Genomic DNA, 22162 nt, shown 5'->3' on the forward strand with positions numbered 1-22162 from the left:
TCAGTTGTGCCTCAGTGAGCCCGGGGGGCAAGTATCTCCAAGCATTGTAAGAAAGAGTTTTTATGTTATTGACCTTAGATCTCTGTTTACAATACGCCTAAGGATTTACAATTTAACCAGACTTTCCTCGATTTTTGAAGCTGAAAGGAGGTTGTTAATTGCAGCATGATGGGTTTGTGTCTGGTGGTTGAATTGGCAGCAGTCTGCTTTAGCAATAATGTATTGTGGTTTCCACCCCAAGGTCAGTAATTGTGAACCCTGCCTCAATCTCTACTGATAATGGCATTCATTTGAGGTCGCCAATGAAATGCTCCATATTCATGAGCAAGGTCTCTCTGTCTCTCAGTTGCCTCTGCACTGCTGCAGAACAACGAGGCCCCTGGGAAAGCATTGCATCTTGGGGCATCTTGCCCAGATGGGGACACTCAAACAGAGCAGTTCTTCAGCACCACGGACAGCGTTGCTGGCTCTCTTCCTGCTGTATGTCAAACAAAGGAGTCGACGGGCACTGATTTGGTGTTGATGGTTAATTCACGCTGCCTTTAGAACAGAATTAAATGTATTGTATATGTGGGTTATAGAGAGATGAGGTGAAACTGGAACAATCAGATTTAGTTCTAGGAGTAAGGAGAAATGCAAAATCACTTCAACATTTATTTACAAAACATCCACTTTCTACCCATATTCTTACTCAGTCGATTATTCTAGTTTTGGGCGGCCTTGGCCATCACCGTCATTGGTTAACCGTCACCAGGCTGACAGAATGATAGTTAACAGTCACTGTCAGCGTATGACAGCCATCAAAATACCTGCTCAATTTGTTTCCTGTAAGTGTCCAGCCATGTGCTGATGTGCATAGAGGCTTCTGAAGAGCTGCAATTGTATGGCATATCTTGACCACTGTCTGATGGTATTTTCTGATTTGTATGATAATGGCCCATGCATTAAATGAATAAATGACACAATGAAAGTCTTAAGGATTAAAATTTGAAATGCAAATAATCATGTGACTTTGGCACATAGGCTATTAGCCTAACCTGAAATAACAACACAAAACAGCTTAAGATTGATTGATGAAGGCTGACCTGATGATGGTGCTTGACCAAATGTTAAAGGGACAGTTCACCCCCAAATCAAAAATACATATTTTCTGCTTAATTGTTGTGCTATTTATCAATCTAGATTGTTTTGGCATGAGTTGCGGAAATAACGGCCTTCTCTCCAAAATAATGGGACTATATAACACTTTGCTTGTAGTGCAAAAAGCACCAAATAGATAGATTTGAACTCAACAGCAATGTTTTCTTTCCACAAATCATGACCTGGTTATCCAAGATAATCCACAGACCTTGTTATGAGCAGTTTTATAGACTACAGATAAGAGAAAAAGTATTTATTTTTGATTTTGGGGTGAACTGTCCCTTTAAGGGATCACCAATATCATTACAAATCATTCTGAGTGGGACATAATTGGGGAGTACGTGAACCGAATTTAATGGCAGACCATCCAATAGTTTTTGAGACATTCAAATTAAAATCACAAATGTCAACCTCATGGTGGCGTGTGAATAGTCATCACCGAAGAGGATTCATCCTCTGGGGACCATGAATGTGTGAATCAAATTGCATAGTTAATCACTGAATAGTTTGCCTGGATGTCTAGAGCCATGCAGTTATTATGGATACATATTGAAAGTGTTAAAAGTACAGCAAGGTCCAAGTTTAACCTGAGATTGTTAACAGAAGAAATGTACTATGGCTGTAGAAGCGAACTAGCAACACTTGACCTTCTCTCTTTGTCCAGTACTTACACAATGCAGGGTGGCACTCCGTCTCCCTGGGGGCTGCAGGGCTCCTTCTCCTCCAGCTCTGGACAATCTGCTCCTCCATCGATTGGGAACTGGCTCACTTTTCTGGTCCGAGTGCGCTCCCCTTTGGGCCCGTTGGGGTCGTAGCACTCCTTGGAGCAAGGTGACCATTCAGACCATTCAGTCACATCACAGTCTTTGGTCATGACACAGGCCTGGAAAGTCACCGGCAACGACTCCTGAGAGCATAGGCTGGAGATGAGAATAAAAAATGCCGTAAGACAAGATGAAACTTAAACACTCTAAGGTAGGATTGGCGAAGACATTTCGCCAGGCTATCGCAGGGCTGACACATATGACAGACAACCATTAACACACCCAAGGGCAAATAAGGGAAATCTCCGATCCCAGAGAAAACCCACGCTGATGTAGCGGTGCACAGAATGACGTCACACAGGCTCAATCTGGTGCTACACATTTAATGAAAATGGTTCTGTAAAATACAAAGATATATATACGTTTAGGTATGCAGTTGCTTCTCAGCACTTTCTTCTTCTATTGTGTTCAGAGATTCTCATGTTCTCGCCACCTACTGGCGATTCACTGGATCTACTGCCTACAAATGTATCTGGCGATAAATAACACTGTACCCCACATTTTAACTAAAATGAACACTTCCTCCTCATTAACACATAGGAAACATAATAAATTCACTTAACTTACACTACACCCAAGCAACTATTGTACTTCCTGAACTCAAATGACTTATTGTGCCACGCTGACATGGGGACATGCAAATGACACACATCCAGCCCCATAATCGAACCCTGGCCCCTCTTGCTGTGAGGCGACAGTGTCAGCAAAATCATCACAGAGCAGCCCCAAGAAAAAAAAGGAACAGTGGAGCCGTATCAGGAAACACCACAGTAGCTGCACTTACACACCATAGGACTTCTACGATAGGGAGTTAAGTCATCATCCTTAAGATTTCACTCCTGGTTGATTTGGTTACATGTCTAGCTTCTCAAGAACGTCGATGATATAGATCCCGATGGATGACTCTGCTCCTCAAGATTCATTTCCAGTGTCAACATACAGTATCAATGCAGGAAGTAGTTTGCCCTTTAATAGAGATAAGGAATGTAAGGTGTGGATGTCATGTGATGGATGAAGACGCATCCGAATTTCATGCAGGAAAGCCAAGTTTGCATCCTGTAATGAACCTGGCATGTTTCCTTATTTATTAACCATGACACAAATCTTGCACTGACTGTTTTAATAGTTACGTTAACCACATCTTAACCATAGTTTATTTGCTATAACCACAACCTTTCCCCACAAATTTGACAAATTTAACAACAAGCTTTTTGCGCAGTAGAGACACCAGCTGGCAGAGTGCACTTTAAAAGCAGACAACAGACAAGTCTAGTTTTATTCTGTCATCAAGTTACTCACACAATTAACATTGCAGCTGATATGACCCACTGCCTGCGAAGTTTGTCATTTTAACCCGAAAGAATGATGGACAGCGCTGGCGAAACATCAGAAGCTGATACCTGAATGTTTTGTATACTGCTCTATGCTAATGATCGCAAGCATTGGAGCTTAGCAAACATTTTGTCAACCTCAGCATCAGAATTCAGAGTCACACACACACACACAGAGGGCACACTCTAATGTCCCATTGGATATGCAGCAAGATGCTGACACGATAGAGCCCCCGTCATTACAGAGGCATTGAGGCTTTATTTTAGTCCATGCTGATCCATTAGAACAGGGGTCACTCATAGAAGGACCGTTGTCCTAATCTGAACCAAGATGCCGTTGTTTTTGGACCCAGACCTAAAAGAGATAGATAGTTGAGGATTATGAAATTTTGATGCAGCACTTCTATTTTAAACGGCATGGCTTATTTAGCCTTCACGGCACTCGTTCAGCGGTCCAAGAAACACACCGACCAACTACATGTGTTATAAATCACATCAGGTGATGTTACTCAGCCAATCAAATATGTATTCTGATAAGCTTGCTGACTCGAGTGAGATTTACACACACGGGGAGACGGGGCGAGAGACCGCGTAGTCGGAGAATAATACGTGAGTCAGAAGTTATTTCACGTTCTCCAAAAAGAGAAATGTGGACAGTGAGACCAGAGCCTCCTAACCCAGAATGGACAGACTTTTAAATGTTCATTTTTCCCATGGACAGTTCATATGTTCAGAGACCATGGCGATTATTAAAAGCGTTAATGTGAAGCGCCACAACCAGACAAAGCTCAACTCTTTTGAGCAAACGTACCCACTCACATCCGAAATGAAGGCACAGAAGCCCAAAATGATTGATCCATTAGAATTCTAACACATTAATTCACTGCCCAACAAGGGCGTTAACGGAGAGGGGATGAGGCTGAAACAAGTGGTTTCCATATGTCATCCCTGCACACAAATTTCTCTTTTTAGAAGATGAGAAGAATATAATATTGTGGCTTTTTTGATTGACATCATTTCACACCTGAATGAACTGAATTTAAAGCTGCAGGACAAAAACAATTCAGTTAAATTAATTTCTCTCAAATGAAGAACTTTCTTTTATTTAATTTATTCTTAAATGCATCCCTTATTTTACTTGAAATGAGAGAACATTTGTTTATTATTAGAGTATCTATTGTTTATAATTCATCCAGTTCAATTTGAAATCTGACAATACATATTGTTGAGATATTATTCAATTGAACTTTCTTTATTTGATTTGACAGTCAGTTGTTGACTACAGAGAGAACTGTTAGTATTTGATATATGGGACTAAATCAGAGTGCAAGTTACACATTACTGTGATGTTCAAAACCTTTGCCTGAGGAAATCCTCTCTCAATAGACCTCGCTGAATTTCAATTGAACACCTGCATTAGAATATGCTCGGATTGGCTCCTATGCGGTATTGATATGTCTATCAACAATGTTGTCTGACACAGTAATACTGGACTTCTGATATAATTAAATTAGTAATGGCATTTGTCTCGCACATCATCTCTACTTCATGCATGTCTCATTGCCAGATGGCAACCTCCCGTTGTGAAAAGTGAAGCAAATGCAGAAGTGTCGTAAACTTGCATTCTATGATCATTGAATCTATTTTGAATTTGAATACCATACTGTACAAACATAGTATTTTAACACATCATATGAAGAGGTGATTACAGAATACAAATCTATTTGATGGCTGTTGAAGGTATCAATGACACAATGAAAGTCTCAAGGATTCAAATTTGAAATGCAAATAATCATGCGACTTTGGCACATAGGCTATTAGCCTAACCCGAAATAACAACACAAAATAGTTTAAGATTGAAGATCCAAGATTGGATGATAATTAAAGCTGGCTATAGTCATGTTATAACAAGCATGATATTGACATCAGTGTCCACAGAAAGCCACACATACAGCAGCAGGTAAAGACAGAGAAAAAGACAAGAGCAGCATTTGCTTGTGTGTTAGAATGCCTTTACATTTGTAGTGTGGATTAAGAACCAAAGTGTCTGTTGTTTAGGGATTACACAGATGTAAAACGACTGGTGAAATGCTGTTGTGCATCCTGCAGCTTTCCTTTGTCTGAGTCAGCCAATGTGATGAACAGGGTTTGAAAGTTGTTCATTACAAACCCAAACAATTTGTGATGTGTATTTTCAGCGGCTGCTTCGCAGCACCATGGCTTTGTTTGATGATGGGATTGCTGAGGAGTTGAAAGACACTTGTGTTTCTCTCTGTGTGTTCTGTAGCGGCTGATAGGCCATTTGGGATAATGACACATGGCTTCTTCTCCTCTGGTTCTCTTCCCTTTGAGTCTCAACAGTTGAATTTTTCCTCAACTTCTCTGAACTTCTGTAGGTTTTCTGAAGCTTTGTGAACAAACTATGTGTTTTTAAAAATGTTTATTACAGTTCTCCTGCAACCATTCTAGTGAAGCCAGAGCCGCCGTGTCTGGAGGCAATTGTGATCATGGACTATAAAGCTTACAGCTTTACAGACAACATGTGATGACAAGCACTTTTTTTGAAACATACTTAAAAGAAATGAAGCTTTAGAATGACTTGTGATGAACTTCCTCTTTTGCTTGCTTGTGAATTGAATGTGGTTGCTGGTCAGCAGCTGCAAGTCCTCCAAATTACACAACAAAATACGTCATTTTTCATGACTTTTCAAAACAACCCAACTACTTAGTTTCTTGATAGACTTTCAAAATCCTGCATTGATGCAGTTCACTTGATAGCGTGTGCTCGTAACATGACAGCTTGTTGAGCTGTTGTTGTGTGGAGCATCACAATCATTCCAATAGTAACATATGAAGGAAATGTTGGAGCCCAAAAAATGAAACACTGTTTTCTAATTCAGATACATTAAAGGAAACATATTATCCTCATTTCAGCTTCATACTTGTATTTTGGGTTTCTACCACAACATGTTGACATGCTTTAATGTTCAAACCCATCATTTGTTCTCATACTTCTCAACACTGAAATGCTTTGTTCTAGTTACATCAGACCAGTGACTCAAAATGAGGGAATAACTTGCTTGGAATAGAAGTACTCGTGTACCGTGTCAACATAACTGAGGGTAGGGTTACTGATGCTACGAAGTACTTTCTAATGTAACGAAAGTATCCGCAGCTACTGTGAGGACTGCATTCATGTTTCACAGAGTAACTTTGATTGTTTCACCTGATACGCTTTATGTGTCAGACAGTTATTGCCATATTGATACTGTGAATTGTTCATCAAAGCTGCAGACTGTTTGAAATCCTTTCAACATCCCTGTAGAGAATATTGTGTAATGCATATTTTCATCTGTCAACACCGTAATACAGTTTGACTGTGAAATACAAAAATGTGTTGTGGTCAACTCATTAAACCTTAACCTTACATGAAATATAAAGTTAATCCGCTGGGTATTCACATCCTCATATAACTGGAGCACATCTAGACTGTTCTGTTGGTTCTTGCAGCAAACAACAGAACAAGTAGTGTAGTGCGCTCATGTCAGATCTGACTCGCTCGTGGTTGTACATGTTTTCTGACAGATGGAACAGGAGAGAAAGAGAGAGGATGGTCTTTTCTAATATCATAATCATTTAAAAGCCTGGACACATGGGGATAATTAGTATTTTTAGCCACCAGATCAAATTTGAAATTCCCGCAGTGATGGCTCCAACTGTAAATAAACTAGACTCTGGGCTGAACCAAACATTAATATGATCATCACTATCAAGTAAGCCTCTTTGAAGCTTTTAGCCAACTGTGCATTCCGTGATACTGTACTTAACTAGGGCAGGGCCTGAGTTAGTATGTGTATATGTGCTTATCTTTTGGATAAATATTCCAAAGTACATATCAGTCCTGTGTGTATCATGCAAACATAATATGCTACTTGAAGGCTGGATCATGACGAGTGGCATTTGCTTGAAGTTTGAATGTTTTATGGATTCTGACCTTCTTCCAGGCGTTAAAAGCAAATGTAACACAAGAGCCATGCTTTTCTCAGGATGTGATGGACGCTGCTCAGTGGCCTCTATTAGAGCCGAGCAAGCACAGTGAGACAGAATAAGGCCATCCATCTCCTAACAAAGAACGTGGCTCTCAGACGTCGCATGGACATTGACCTAGCTGGAGAAAAACATGCATTGAGACTGTACATCCTCGAGCTTTGACACATCATTGAGGTGGGAGAAGCTCTATGTACACTGAGGAAGTGGAATAGATGAAATGTGTTCAACATTGACTCACTGAAACAGACTTCTTGCTAAGACCATTGGTGCTTAGGCCATGTATTGTGGGATTATAAATTATACATAGATGCTATTAACGATTCCTCTAATTGAACTCAGGCCTTCATGTAGGATTTTAGAATAATCTCAATTAGCCCTGAGTAAATATTAGATTCAAGGCAGAAGTCAAGAGATACAACTGAAGGCTTACAAGGTTTAACTGAGTGTTATGAGCCCTGATACGTGAAGCGATTGAGCGCCACAGACAGTGTTGTGAGCTGGAATGTGCTCACGAGGCTCTGACAAGAAACAAGAAACAAGCCACATCCCTCGCTGGGAAAATATGTCAACAAGCTTAACAGTACGAGCTCTTCAAAGGGCAATGAAATGTATAACACATAAATGTGACATTTGTAAATATTATCTCCCTTTTCATCATATCATGAAAATGTTTTTAAAAAGTCAGTCACACCGAAAGTTAGGGACTGTGATTTCGAAAAAAAAGTCCACCACTCCGACCACCTCTTATTTACTTTTTGACAAACTACACAAAGGACTCACTACTTCTGGTCCAATAAGAACAAAATATATGTGTGTGTGTGTGTGTGTGTGTGTGTGTGTGTGTGTGTGTGTGTGTGTGTGTGTGTGTGTGTGTGTGTGTGTGTATATATATATTATAACTCTGACCTGAACATCTAATTCCAAACTCTTTGAAATCACTGGCCATCCACTGACTGCTTTCAATACCTTAACCTAAACCTAATCCTAATCTGAGAATAGAATGATTTAGCCTTGTCATAGATGTAACCATTATTCTAGTCTTATTACTAAAACCAAGTTATAATGTAGCCTGTAAAGAAAGTTACGACAAGCCCAAATGTCCAGTCACACAAAGGCATTGCATAGAAACACATCATTATAGATGCGAGACGACATATAAGGAAATGTATTTGAGTCATTGTTACCTGAGCGCTTCAACATTTCCACTCTTATGCACACAGGTCACTTCTCTGGTCTGGTAGCCGACCTGCAGGTCCCAGAACTTTCCACCTGGCCGGTTCTGACGGTTTCTGTTCCTCTTCTTCTTGATGAGTTCTCTGGTCTCAGGGTCCTTCACCTTACCCCTCTCCCTTAACCTCTCCCGGACTTTCTCTCTCATTTTCTCTTTCTTCTCTTTGTTTTTTGCCTTTTTCTGTCGTTTGGGCCTATCCGCCTGTCGGGATGGCCTATCTGGTTTCCTGTTTGCCCTTCCCAATTTTCTGTTGGGTCTGGATGGTTTGTGTCCATCTCTGGACAGTTTATCACCCTCTTTGGACCTTTTGTCTCCCTCTTTGTGCTGTTTGTCACCCTCACTGGACAGTTTGATGCCCTCTCTGGACTGTTTGTCACCCTCTTTGGAAAGTTTATCAGTTTCCTTGGATAGTTCGTCACTATCTCTGGGTGGTTTGTCCGCTTGTCTGGCTTGCCTTGGCATTGGGACAGAGCAGGGCCCCCATGGTCCCACCCTAAGGCTGTAAAGGCTCTCCTCTCCCTCACAGGGCCCTGGCTGGCACGTCTGAAATTCAGTCAAGTTTGGGCAGGCTGCCCCACCAAACAGTGGCGGAGCCAGAACGAAGCGGATCCGGTTCTGTAGGCCCATTCCACAGGTTTTAGAGCAGTAAGTCCACAGGCTGAACTCAGATACCACACAGTCCCATGGACAAGGGATAAGACAGGCCTGCTCTAGGCGTGGTTTAGGCTCAAAGTATTCGCAGATTGCGTCTTCTGCCGGCTCACCATCCACTTTCTGGACACAGCCAACCTCACGGGTCTGGATGCCCTCCTCTCCCCGGGTACACACAGCAGGGCGCTGCACCCCAGCACTGCGCATCGACACCGGGACACACTGGTTCCAGGCACCAAGCTGCCAGTCGTACAGATCTTTGTGCCAGTCGCACATTCGGAAGCAGCTCTGCTGGTTGTCAGGCCGTTCTGTCTGGACGCAGTTGGTGTGCAGGGTGGTCCAGCCTTCAGAGTGGGCACACCATACCGCCCTGCTCTGGCTGCCGCCGGGTCCACACTCACTGCCCATGCAACGACCCCACGGACCTGTAAAGAGTAAGATAAAAGAGAAGTCAAGGAAAGGTCAAAGTGCATTACAACCTTGCTCGTAAAAGAGCAGTAAAACAGTCAGACATCAAACCCCAACGTTAGCCAAACATATTCAGAAGGGAACACAAAGGTATACCAACACTTTCAGGTTTACATCCGATAGATAGTCAGATAGTCAGGATAAACCTTTGGCCCGTTACAACCTGTCTGTTCATCTGACTGCTGGTGTTCTTTGTCCCACCAGACTTTGTGGCAGAGATGTCCCCATGTTCCTAGATCTAAGACCTACGTTGTAATCAATCAATCAGAACTATTTTTAACAGGCAAAAAATATCAATCAAAAGCAAGTTTTAATATTCCACAGAAAAAGGGTATTATTTGTAGTTCTAAAGTCCTTCTAAAGACAACCCTACTGCCTTTCCACTTCGCCTAAGTGCTTCGGAGTGCAATACTGTGATTGCACTTTCACTGGATTTATGAGAATGCAATTATCATTCTAAGTAAACATTGACTTTCGACACAAAAGCCCTGTTCGGAGCGCAGCAGATGCAGAGCAGCTGAAGACTCAATCAATACAACATAAAAATGAACTGATATGATGAATGGCCTTTGCTATCATTAGCCATGACTGCTGTTACAATGCTGGGAACCTGTGTAGGTCCAGAGTCTGCAGAGCATCACTCAGACACTAATGAGGTTTTCCCATGATCACAAAGTAGCTATTTTGAACCTATAAGATTGCAGAGTTCGCTACACTAAGACCACAAAATAATTCTTATATAATTGAAAAATTGTATCGGTTATATCCAGATCCATTAATAATCATCACACACTCACAAAGAAAACAAAACATAAATGACCTTTGGCACCATTCACTTTCCACTGAATGAAGCCTACATTAAGCAATCATAAGCAAAAAGAAATTAAAACTTCAACATGAAATGCAGTGGAAAAGATGTCACATCCTTCCCCTCACCGTTATTTCGAGATGAGATCTCTGGGAAAAGTTGCTAAAAACAGTACAATGATGAGGGCTTAGCTCAAACAATATAATAATAATAATAATAATTCAAAATCAGTCCCTGAATTTGAATTTATTCCTGCCTCTGACCTCTTGGTTAAAACATTGTGAACCACCATGATGCCTGATGGTGGTAAGAGAAGGAAGCCATGGCTGATCACAGGCATCTTAATCAAAGAGCAGAAGTGGGTCATTTCTTCCCATCAGCAGCACCGAGGCCCTGCAGTGGGAACCCAATGGGTCCTGGTCAACCGATGCCAGGTTCGTCATACAACAATGGAGAATACCCAAGAAGTGAAAACTGTTGCCAGAACTACACTTGGTGTCGGTATTGAACATCTTTGGATTTGATTTATTTTGTTTAACTGGTCAAAGTGCAAAAACTGACAAGAATTCTATTCTGAACTGGACAGTGACGTGTGATCTATTGAGGGCACGGCCTCTGCTGCATTTCTAATTGTGTAAGACATATTTCGATGAGAAAAACTTGTATTAATGTTTTTTGTGTGTATACATTTTAGCAAATGAAAAAAGTGCAGCCTAGAGTCTGTCTGTGTGCCAAAGCAAGTACTTTTCTCTTCCTAACATTTATGTGCAGTATGTTTGGTTTTTAAGTCAAGGATAAATCCTGTGGTAACCATGAATGTCTGTACAGATCTTCGTGGCATGCCTTGATGTCGAGATCTTCTAGTAGATAAGCAAAATGTTTTGACCTGATGGTGGCGCTAGATAACAATGTGGGGGCTGACCAAAGTCAAAGTACTGTAATACATTCTTTGGAAACCTTAAATCTCTGCACCAAATTCCATGTCAACCTTACCAATAGTCGTCAAGGTATTTCAATCAAAAAAAAGAATGTCAACCTAATGGTGGCGCTAGAGAAAAAGTCAGGGGATCGGCACAGTCAGCAGACCTCATCCATCCTGATCTTGAATGTCTGTGCACAGCTTCATGTCAATCCATCGAACGAATCCATTGAAAGTGATGGATCCACCAAACCTGCAGACCGCTGCTGAAGTGGCTTGAAAGAGGACTTCAAAACTGCGATTGCAAATTAAATTTGTGTTCAATGGTATGATTTGCCAGACTGTCTAAACTCCCAGTGAGAGCAGCCATGAAAAAGAATCAGCTTTAACTGTCTATAATTCATTGTGCTCAGAGTATAAAGGCAGAGGCTGCATTAAACAGTGCTTTATGGTTTCACTCGATACAGCAATGAAAATGTCAACGGAAGAACCAGCAGGCTGTATTAGTTTACAGTTGCAGGCACGAGGTCTGGATCAATACAAATCAATAGTGGGAGCAAAGAACTGCCCCGGACACAAGAGACAGCTGCAGTCACAGATCTGGCATCTCTGACCAGCTGCCATTATGCTCTTTACACCACAGAAAGAATAGGATTTCTGAGGCACACCACTCATTTAATGCAACATTTAATGATGCCTATTCTGTCAGTAATGAGATGAAATATAGGGAAAAGGCTAAATGCTGCAAGGCTGAGTAAACATTATGGCTGGAGTATTCATCCACATCCAGCACTGTAAAGAGGCCCAGCGTCTTTATAGCCACAGAGTATTACCTCCTCGACAGGAAGCTCCATGCCCATGAATGACACGGTTATCGCCAGACCGATGGTGAGCGTAATAAAACTAAATGAGGATGGTTGTACCAACGCTGGCCTACATCGCCTATCACCCACTGAGAGGAGCCAGGAGGCATGAAGGGCACTGCGACAACAAGGCTGAAACTCCAGGATAGATGTCACACATCTACTCACACCCCTCAATAATGCTGTTGTTACACTGACCGGAGCTGGTTTCTATTAACTGCAAATAAAGAAGACCTCAGAGATAATTACTTTACTAACTGCTCAATAGCAAAAGTGATTAGTTGCATTTGTCATTACATATTACTGCTGTTTTTTCAGCCGAGCTTTGTCAAAAGCACCTTTAAATAGCTTGAAAGCCTCTACACCACCAAACGTGAAGAATACAAAATGAGACATTAGCTATAAATAAGCAGCTGTGTTTAGTAGCCACCAACAGCTAGCCTAACTGTTTCTGTTCGCCACCCTAAAGTAGTCCGTTATGGCAAGAAAGGAACTGGCAAGAAAACTGAACTGAAAAGATGAACTAACATTATCACTAGAATGTGAAGATGTTCTGTCAAAGACGTCTGTGTATTGTGTTGCAGAGATATCCACTGAAATGAGCATGCTAACCAGCTAGCCCCAGTCCGTCCTGTCTTGTTTGTCCTAATTGTCATAAACAGTTTTGTCCAGATTTATATTTGTAAGTGTGATATGAGACATGAACATGGTATCAAACTATAAATGCCAAGCAGTGTTTTCAGGAAAAATGAAAAGGAAGGATCAACAGGAAGAGGAACTTCCAAAAAGTGAATACAAGAATACAGCATTAACATCAACAGCAAGAGTGGGTGAACGGGCTAATTGGACCAGTGAGAAAAAAGAAAATCAGTAAAGGAGGTCAGCTTCTGCTGGTAGCCACAGTCCACCACACAGTCCTATGATCCTCAGCCCCAGGGCTCTACTGTGAGCTTCTCTCCTCCCCACATCAGCACCATTAAAGTACAAGTGACTTCTACTGAGAACACTGGTACAGCATGAAATACGGATTGGTCTCTATCACACTCTCAGCAGCCCAATTTTGCGGGTTCCTCAGATGTACAAACCATATAAGAGCCTTTGCTGAATCCCATCCCTCTTACTTACGGTTGCTACGTCTGTCAAGCTTTCCATTCTTGCATGGCACCTCGCAGTGATAACAGTTGCAGCAAACTGTTGACTGCATTTTTTTAAACAATGGGTCCTTGATTTTAGACAGGAGAAGGTAGATCAGTTTCCCTCATTTCATGCATAGTGTCTTTTGAAAATATACTTGCGTGTGCACAGGAAACGTACAGTTTCCACTTGTTACATGTATACAGTCTCTTCTCAAAATGTAGTTTACTTATGTTTTCTGTTTCATTATGCAACTACTTGGTTAATTTTAGAGCAACAAAAGCACTTGGTTGGCCTTAGAAATAGATCGTTGTTTGGGTTAAAATGATTATGTTTTTTACATAAAATACTACGATTGGTACGTAACAAAACTACATTAAAATAAGTTGGCGTTTTTTCAAATGGGACACAAACAGCGGTCGTGAAAGTCCTGTGCATGTTTGACTCGGCCTACGATCCCCCCCCCTGCACTACACAGACTGTCTTTATACTACATCAGTTGCTGTGATCGTCAAATGATTGATGGGAGTGAGAACAGGTTTGGCTTTCATCAGCAGTTGGCTTGGGCCTTGAGAAGGCTTCAGGTTGCACTCTATACACAAAGTGTCACACAAAATTGACCCTGATCCCCTGACTTTCTCATAAAATTCAATTTTCGATTTGAGTTACTTGCTCAGCAGATTGATACAAATCAATAGAGTGAAAAAAGGATGATCTTTGAAGGAAGTAAATTATGTCTTTGCAGCTGCAACACACATTCATGTCCACTATTCAGAGATAAGTCCACTTAATAGGTGTCAGGCCACAGGGGAGCAGGAAAAAAGCTTCTCCTCATGATGTTTCTCAACAGGTTTATCTCCTCTGTAGCTTGCCAGCACAAGACAATTGAGATCTGTGTGAAATGATTTCGCTCCCCAATAATGAGATTGCTCCTTCTGGACACACCACCCAGACCTCCTACCTGGTCTCCCTCCCACTTTCCCCATGATGCCAAACAGAAGATTGGGATTGGCATTTACAGGAGATAATGGAAACCAGTGTGAGATGTGCATCCCACCAATGGCTTTTAGATGGAAAGGCAAGATAAATGAGAGCGGCAGCAGGCAGTCAATCTGTATTCATGTTGAACACATTTATCCACGATAAAGGGACTGTGAAAAGGTTATCATTAACCACTGGATGCCCTCATGCGGAGCAACACAGTCAAATGAAGAATTTCTATTCAGCTGTAAATCCATAATAACAGGCCGTCTGCAAAGATAAACAGCCAGCAAATGATTGAATCCTTTCTCTTATGTTTGAAGTTTTCTGGTACCACAGACTGTGTTACTGTTCTGAAAATTGGTTTTATTTACATACAGTGCTCCTAGAAAAGTCCCTTTTGCTTCGGAATGTTCCTAACTGAGTCAAATCACCCGGAAGTATCTAAGTGGCCGCCATGATAAGAGCTGTTATAATTATCTGAATGCTAAGGAAAGGTGCTTCAATGCTTCCTTTATTAGCTCCTTTCCTTTCACCTTGTTTTGACATAATTACCATATCGTTTAGCTTCTCACCAAAATTCGTAATGTCACTGCAAGGCTGCCTGCTGAACTTAAATACGTGCATCCAACCACACGACGCATGAACTCTTGCAATAGTTTCAAACCCGATGGATAGCTTAGTAGAGTCGGATTCTCTAAACACCACAGTTGGCTTTTCCTAACTCCTCGTGAATTCTTCTTCACATCTTTCTTTGACCCAGTGACGTTTTCCTAAGAGGTCAAGGGTCAAGATCAATAGACGTTAGGAGGAAATCTTTGGACCGAGGGGCGAGGAGGGATCTCTGAGAAGCCATGAGCGACGACGCACTAGAGCAGCCTTCCAGGAAGTGTTTTAACGGCCGACACGCCCCCTCTCTGTTCATCAGTTATTTGATTGGATGCTGCTTGATATGAGTTACATAATTATCAAAGGCCTCTACAGCTGTTAAAGCCGACTGACAGCTGATCCAGCTGTGATCAGCTGATCCGCCTTCATCAGAAACGAACATCACTTCACGTGACGCTTCAGAGGAAAGAGGATCTCATTTCTCTTAAAACATATGTCCTTGTTTCCTCTCTCCTCACAGGAAAAGACACAAGTGAGGGAAACGTGGATGCAATTAAGAGGCCCAGTCCCAACGTCCCCCCTAAAGCCTCAAACCCTGAACCCTCAGGGACTTACTGACGTCACCTGGTAAGTGGGTGAGTGTGAGAGACTGTGAGGGCTTGAGATGGTGTAAATATGAACGGGACAGCACTTTGCTGCAACATATCACGTTCCCATGAAAACGACAAAAGATATGATGTATGTATTTATTTTATACGTTGTACTCCCTGATTTGAAAGTCTTCAGGCTCTTTCCTCACAAGATGAGGTCATTCATATAATCTGATTTCATGTGTTTCTATCTTCCATCTTTAACCCTTGATGTTTCTGAGTACATTTAATATTCCAGGCTGAACACACATGAGCCGTCCTCTTTGTTTACCTTTTTTTTACATCTCCATGCGTCCACTGGTTACCCCGTGTTTAACGTCACATTGCAATGATTTGTGGGTAATTCCCTTAGGCTAAGTTAGCATCCTATGCTGACTTATGGAAAGGGTTCATAAAGGGCTCACAATGTCTGCCAGAGATTGCAGATTCTGATAATCTTAGACTTAGGTCTGAACCAAAAGTCTGATGCAAAGATATGAAAATGTTTTGTACAGCAATTTAAGACACCACACACTATACTGTATCTAGCTAACAGCTCGGCATTAACTAGCTTACAATGACAAAACACATGTCAGTCCCTGATGTTGTGCCGTGATTTGCGTGTCGATATTCAAACTTAACCGGCCACTGAATGTTTGTGTTTTAATGTGAATTGTTGAGCACATTTAGATATAAAAATAACTAGCTTTGTACATTACCAAATGATCAAATTCTTATTTGAACTAACCGTTTGGCAGTACCTCCTGGCCCACCAGTGAGTTGCTACATGTAGTGTCTGCCAACACTATATTTGTCACGATTTACACAGGTATGCTGCTTGCTTTGCTATTTTGCCTATTACGTCGCCATGCTATACTGGGGTATTGTACCACCTCAAGACTCCATATTCTGCAGCGGATTCGTCATACAGACTTTACCAACCTAATGAACCTAATAGCCCTAAATCGTGTCTGCCAGCCTCTGGTGCTTCTCTGCATTACACAGCTTTTCCTGGCAGCTTTCACAACATTAGAATTGCCGAGCCTCATGGGCTCAAGGGAAAGCATTATGATACTGATATCACTGCAGACCTACAAGCTAACTGGTTTATCCTCTCTCTCTGGCCTCTCCGTCTCTGTCTCATTCTTGAACATTCTTACTGCCACTCTCATGCTTTCAGTATGACTTCTTGCAGCTGTGCCTTTCATTATTATTTTTTAAGTCTTTTTTTTCCTCTTAATTCCATCATGCACAATGTCACACAAGGCAATGCTGATCAAATTGATGAAACAAGAAGATATGGTTAATTCAAGTCTGCCTTGTTCAAAAGGTAACATGTATGGCCTTCCCATTCATCCCCACTCTCTAACCAATCATGAGGGTAATGCATCTGTTTATCAACCAGGACTATCAACCAACACGTATAGAAAAGGAAGAGAAGATATTTAAACCTTTTTCAACACCTTCAACACCGAGGATGGAAAGATTTAAAATGAAAACCCGAAAGTGGGAGTGAAAAAAAGAACCCTGTTTCAGATGTATCCACATTATTGTAGACATTGCCTCACATGTGGGAAACGGTGTTTCATATCATCATATTTCACTGCTTACGATCTGTCTGCTCCAATCTTCACCACCTTCCCTGTCTGTTTCAGGGTGAACTGCTTTCAGGAAGCTGTATAGCGACTCTGGCTGAGTGCCTCTGGTCTTTGATCTACAGACGTCTTCTTCAAAGAGGAGCTTGTACGTAAATCACAGGACAGTGGTCTGTTTGGTCCCAGGGTCAGCAAAGACCCCCTGCTAGTTGATGGAAGGTACAGCATGAAAACAGATCGGTTTCTACAGAATCCCAGTGTCAGCCTTCCAAACACAACAGCGCAATATGACTGGATTTTGTCAATTTGTAAGAGCCAGACCTCACATGGGGGGGATTCATGAAGCATTACCAAAGCCGTGAACACTAATCCAAAGACAATATGTGGTGTTAAGACAGTGTTTAGTTTGTAACCTAAGAGCATGGTGAGAATAATGACTTGGCTACAGTTTGCTGAGTATATTAGATAGAAGGTAAGGAGAAGCACCAGAAGCTCAAACAAACCAGCGTTCATTCATCTTTCATAAGGCTTGTCAGAATAGCGTAGCCATCCCTTTCAGGGGGGGACATTACACGGCTCATTTGGGGAGTCTCGCTGCTACATGGAAAACAGCTTCACAACAGCAGCGCAGAGCAGACTGCTGCTTGTTAAATGCTGCATTGGGCTTTGGATATTGTAACGCGGACCTGAAGCAGAACATGAACAGATGGTACTGACTTGTATTGTGTGTTTTCTTTAGTTTTTTTGCCTTGGTCAGAATTTCAATAAGGACCATATATATATATATATTCATATTTTTTAAATTATCATCGTTGCATCCATATGGATTTAATCAATTTTGGACTGCAGCTGCTGATAGCAGGCATGTTGTCCATTCATACATAAAACAAATCCAAGCAGGTACTCACTTTATTCTTCAACGTTTTTAGTAAAAGGTCTGCGTTTTATTCAAGACTTTTTTTTTCACAATTCCAACGCAAAGTTGAGCGAAACCAACATAAAAACGTTTGTATGGCCAAAAACCAACAATCTGCCTTTTAAGGTATATGCCTACAAGTGCATCCATGGCTTTAGACGATGAACACTATTGACTTAACTTTAAGTTCATAGTCAATATATATATATTATTATTATTATTTTTTTTTTTCAACATAGAGCGTTGCATGCTATCGTTAGCCCAAATCACTTTTGTACTTTGCACTGTCATGGCATTTCCTTCTCTAGACTCTGTGTACAAACAGATTTGGACCCTTAGATTCATCCTCTGAAGGTGGTAAAGCTCCTCCATATGTTTGAGTGAGTGTAGTACTTATCGGAGCTCTTCATAGTAATCATATAACTGCGACTACATTTATTTTCACCTTTTCTTGCCAAGATTCTAGTTTTTCTTTGGCTTATTCTGACCTTTAGAAATGTGATTCGTAAAAAGGAGAGAATGATGTTCAACTGTTGCAATAATTATGTTTCCAAACACTTTGAAGCAGGACACAAAAGTATATGGAAACATGCAGAGACAATATATCTCCTTAAAACACAAACAATATATTTTGACTTGGCATTCACACTGTTAAATCACAAGAAAACAGATTTAAAGACAATTTTGAGCTGTGTATAAATGTAGTATTTATGCAATCAAGAAAGAAAGGCTGTCTTGGCATGGACCCTGTAGTAATCAGCTGAAACTCCTGCTGCTGCTGTGTTCCCTAGGATTGGAACAATACTCTGATCAGACAGATGTAGCTTGGTCCCCACAATGATGAACAAAGGATTTCTGGGAGGTTTCTGTAAATGTGAGTAAAGGGCAAATCTTTCTGCTGCTAACAAACACATATAACCAGCTACAGAAACACTGCTGAAGTTCACTGGCAAAGGTAAGACTCAGTGCCTAATCAATACATTTCACCAGAAACATACGACTTATATGTATATATTTTCCTGTGCAATGTAGTCATTCACCATGAATGGGTCAGAATGTAATGACTATCTATTTAAAGAGAAGGGATGAGATGTTTTTGTAGGCCAACCCCGGAAGTCAGCATCGCATTGATTCCCTTGACAAAAATCAAATGGGATTTTTCCATTGGATTTTGGATTATTGCAGAAAATAAGCTCTTTGCCAAACACATACTAACACGTTATGTTCAGCAAGATAATCTTCACAATTGAACACCCCCTTTATGATGTTTGAAGCCTAAATGCCAGAATTGTTTTTTGAAGTACAAATGAAAATAGCAAGTACTTATTCTCAAAAGAACAGAAATGTGCACCCGTGTTGATCCTACGCTGTTGATTACGAGGCAGCGATAGAGCGAAGAAAAGTGCAGTTACGGGCTAATTTAAAGACAAACATAACAGACAGAAATACCTTCAGTCTGTTTTCTCTCAGTTTCGTGATGGATCAATGTAGCCGTGTCCCTGCTAAAGCTAATTTGTTTTATTGATATATCAGAGGGAAGGGCTGTCTAGTAGGGGTGTGCATTTGTCCTTCTCAAGATGATACGATACAGTTCAATATAGCACTTTTATTGATATATCACAAAACCTGAGAATACACACAGAGAGAATTTCTGTCCGTTACGTTTGTTTCTAAATTAACCTGATATCCTGCGTTTGTCCATCAAACCGGATACAAATCTGCTGAGACAGCAGATTTTGCAAATTTGAACTTGCTGAAATTAGGTGGGAAACACTGGAGTATAACACATTTTTGAAATATATAATCTTTAGTAAGAGTCTAAAATGAATCCTCTTCACAACAGAAACTTGAGAAACATCTGATATTCTCATTCCCAATCTCCATTTCATTTTTTTTATTGCATGGAAAGCGCCTTGTACAGGATGACAGGTAATAGCATTGTTGTTGTTTTTTTACTAAACGCTAGAAATTATGAAATGTAGCTTTTTTTTCTTTTAATAAAATGAATAATTTGTCAAAGTAATAATCCACAGAATAATCACTTATCAAAATAGTTTTAATCGCAGCCCTACTACCACCCCGTGTTTCAAATCCAATAGTTTTTCTGCTCAGGCTTGAAAATGATCAGAATGATCGGCAGATGAGCACGAATTAGGTGAAGCGCAAAAACTGATTCAATTGTCATAAAATTCTGAAAACAAATATAAACACTGTGTGATCAGAGAGTTCCAGTTTGGTTGTTTTTCAGAGTGTGTGTGTGTGTGTGTGTGTGTGTGTGTGTGTGTGTGTGTGTGTGTGTGTGTGTGTGTGTGTGTGTGTGTGTGTGTGTGTGTGTGTGTGATTTGTGTGAACTGACCCTTTAAGAAAAGTAACCAAGCTAATATGCTTTTAGAGCAAAGTCAGACTTCCAGATATTTGTACCAGTGCCATTCAGATATCGTATGATGGAGCTCTTTTTAATGACTTCTTGCGTCTGCTGCTCGTAGAAGACGAGCAGAGGGCAGCGTGTTTGCCAGCTCACTGTGACTCATCTGTATGCTACCTGTATGCCATCAACAACAACACAGAAGACTTCAGAGGAGGGGTGCACACTTACACAGACACATGGAGGTGCTGATGCTACAACTCTACTCAAGCAGAAAACAGATGCTAGTTATCCCACTAAATATGCCCGAGTGACTGACGAGAGTTAAGAGCACATTTATCTCAAGTGTTTTCAAAAGGATTAATTACACACTGCCACCCACTCACAGCCACACTGTGTTCCACTGTTATGATTACTAATTGATATTCATGCAGCAAGCAATCAAATATACTACTACATAATGGTAATCTTTAAGAGCGTTTAACTTGACAGAGCTGGCGTTAGCCGCAGAGGGAGTCTGTCTATAGGGGTGTGCGTTCTTCCCTTCTTCAAGATGATAAAATACAAAAAGAAATTAAATGAACCATGCAACAATACAATACAGTTGAATATAGCACTATCTCGATAAGATCTGATTCAGTATAAGTAAGTTCATAGTATTTTCATGACATGGCACACATTTGCTCTATCATGGCTCATTGCAGCTCATTGGTTGTGATTTAATGATTGTAAACTTTCAATTCATCTGTTGTTTGCCTTATACATGTAATGATGATGTGATTGAATACTATAAATTAGTGACATGGTGTCCCACATTGTGAAACCACAAAGGCAACAACTGTATATATATATATATATATATATATATATGTATATGGGAAACATGGGGAAATACACCCCCACTGACTCTGTCATCCCCAGGACAAATTCCCACCGGTCACTCCCCTGCATCCCTTCTATTACACTCGACACTCTTACACTACACTTACATCTCACTTGTTTATAGTCCTGTCATCTGTTCATTTGTGCACTTTATTTTATATTTCACTTTATTTTATATTTCATTTATTTTATATCTTACTTTATTTTATATCTCTCTGTACATTTGAATATGTTTCTACTTGCACTGCTTGTTGTTGATTGTTAAATGTTTGCACCTCCCGTCACGCCAAATTCCTTGTATGTTCAACATACCATGGCAATAAACGGTTCTGATTCTGATATTTATATATATGGAATATCGGTCGATATATAATATCACAATGGCCATAAACTAGACTATGTAGCCATCTGCTAACTTATTAGCACTTGCTTACATTTAGCAAACAAACCCTGTTGTGTTGTGCTGTTATTACCGTGCGCCTCGTCTGTCCTTGCGCTCACGTTACGGCCGTCAGATTGAGAGGTGACAAGCTCATCTATACGAAGCATGAAGCAGAACATTGTTCCAAATTAGTCAGCACCGGGTGTGAAGAGAGACTGAATAAGTAAGAGAGACGAAAAAGAAGTAATCACCCTAGAGGCCTTTTGACTGGCCTCTCTGCTGCCTTCAACTCTTTACTTCTCCGGTTTTCCTGCGCGTTTGTAAAACAGAAAGAAAGACTTGTCTACTGGCAGTGGGAAAGGAGTCTGTATATTTCGCCGTGTT

General features: G+C 40.9%; 1 protein-coding gene across 1 annotated transcript in view; it reads right to left on the bottom strand.

Moving 5' to 3' along the window:
* The window catches only part of thsd7aa (thrombospondin, type I, domain containing 7Aa), a 172232-nt gene that overhangs the window by 80760 nt on the left and 69310 nt on the right, over positions 1-22162 (bottom strand). The window contains exons 2-4 of the mRNA XM_076106377.1: positions 9018-9652; positions 8530-8735; positions 1812-2060 (exon numbers count right to left, since the gene is read on the bottom strand). Coding sequence (XP_075962492.1) covers positions 1812-2060; positions 8530-8735; positions 9018-9652 — 1090 coding nt within the window. The remainder of the gene's footprint in view (positions 1-1811; positions 2061-8529; positions 8736-9017; positions 9653-22162) is intronic.

The sequence above is a fragment of the Anarhichas minor genome, unplaced genomic scaffold (genome assembly GCF_050575085.1).
Source record: "Anarhichas minor isolate MPS153535 unplaced genomic scaffold, ASM5057508v1 ptg000033l, whole genome shotgun sequence".
Lineage (NCBI taxonomy): Eukaryota > Metazoa > Chordata > Actinopteri > Perciformes > Anarhichadidae > Anarhichas > Anarhichas minor.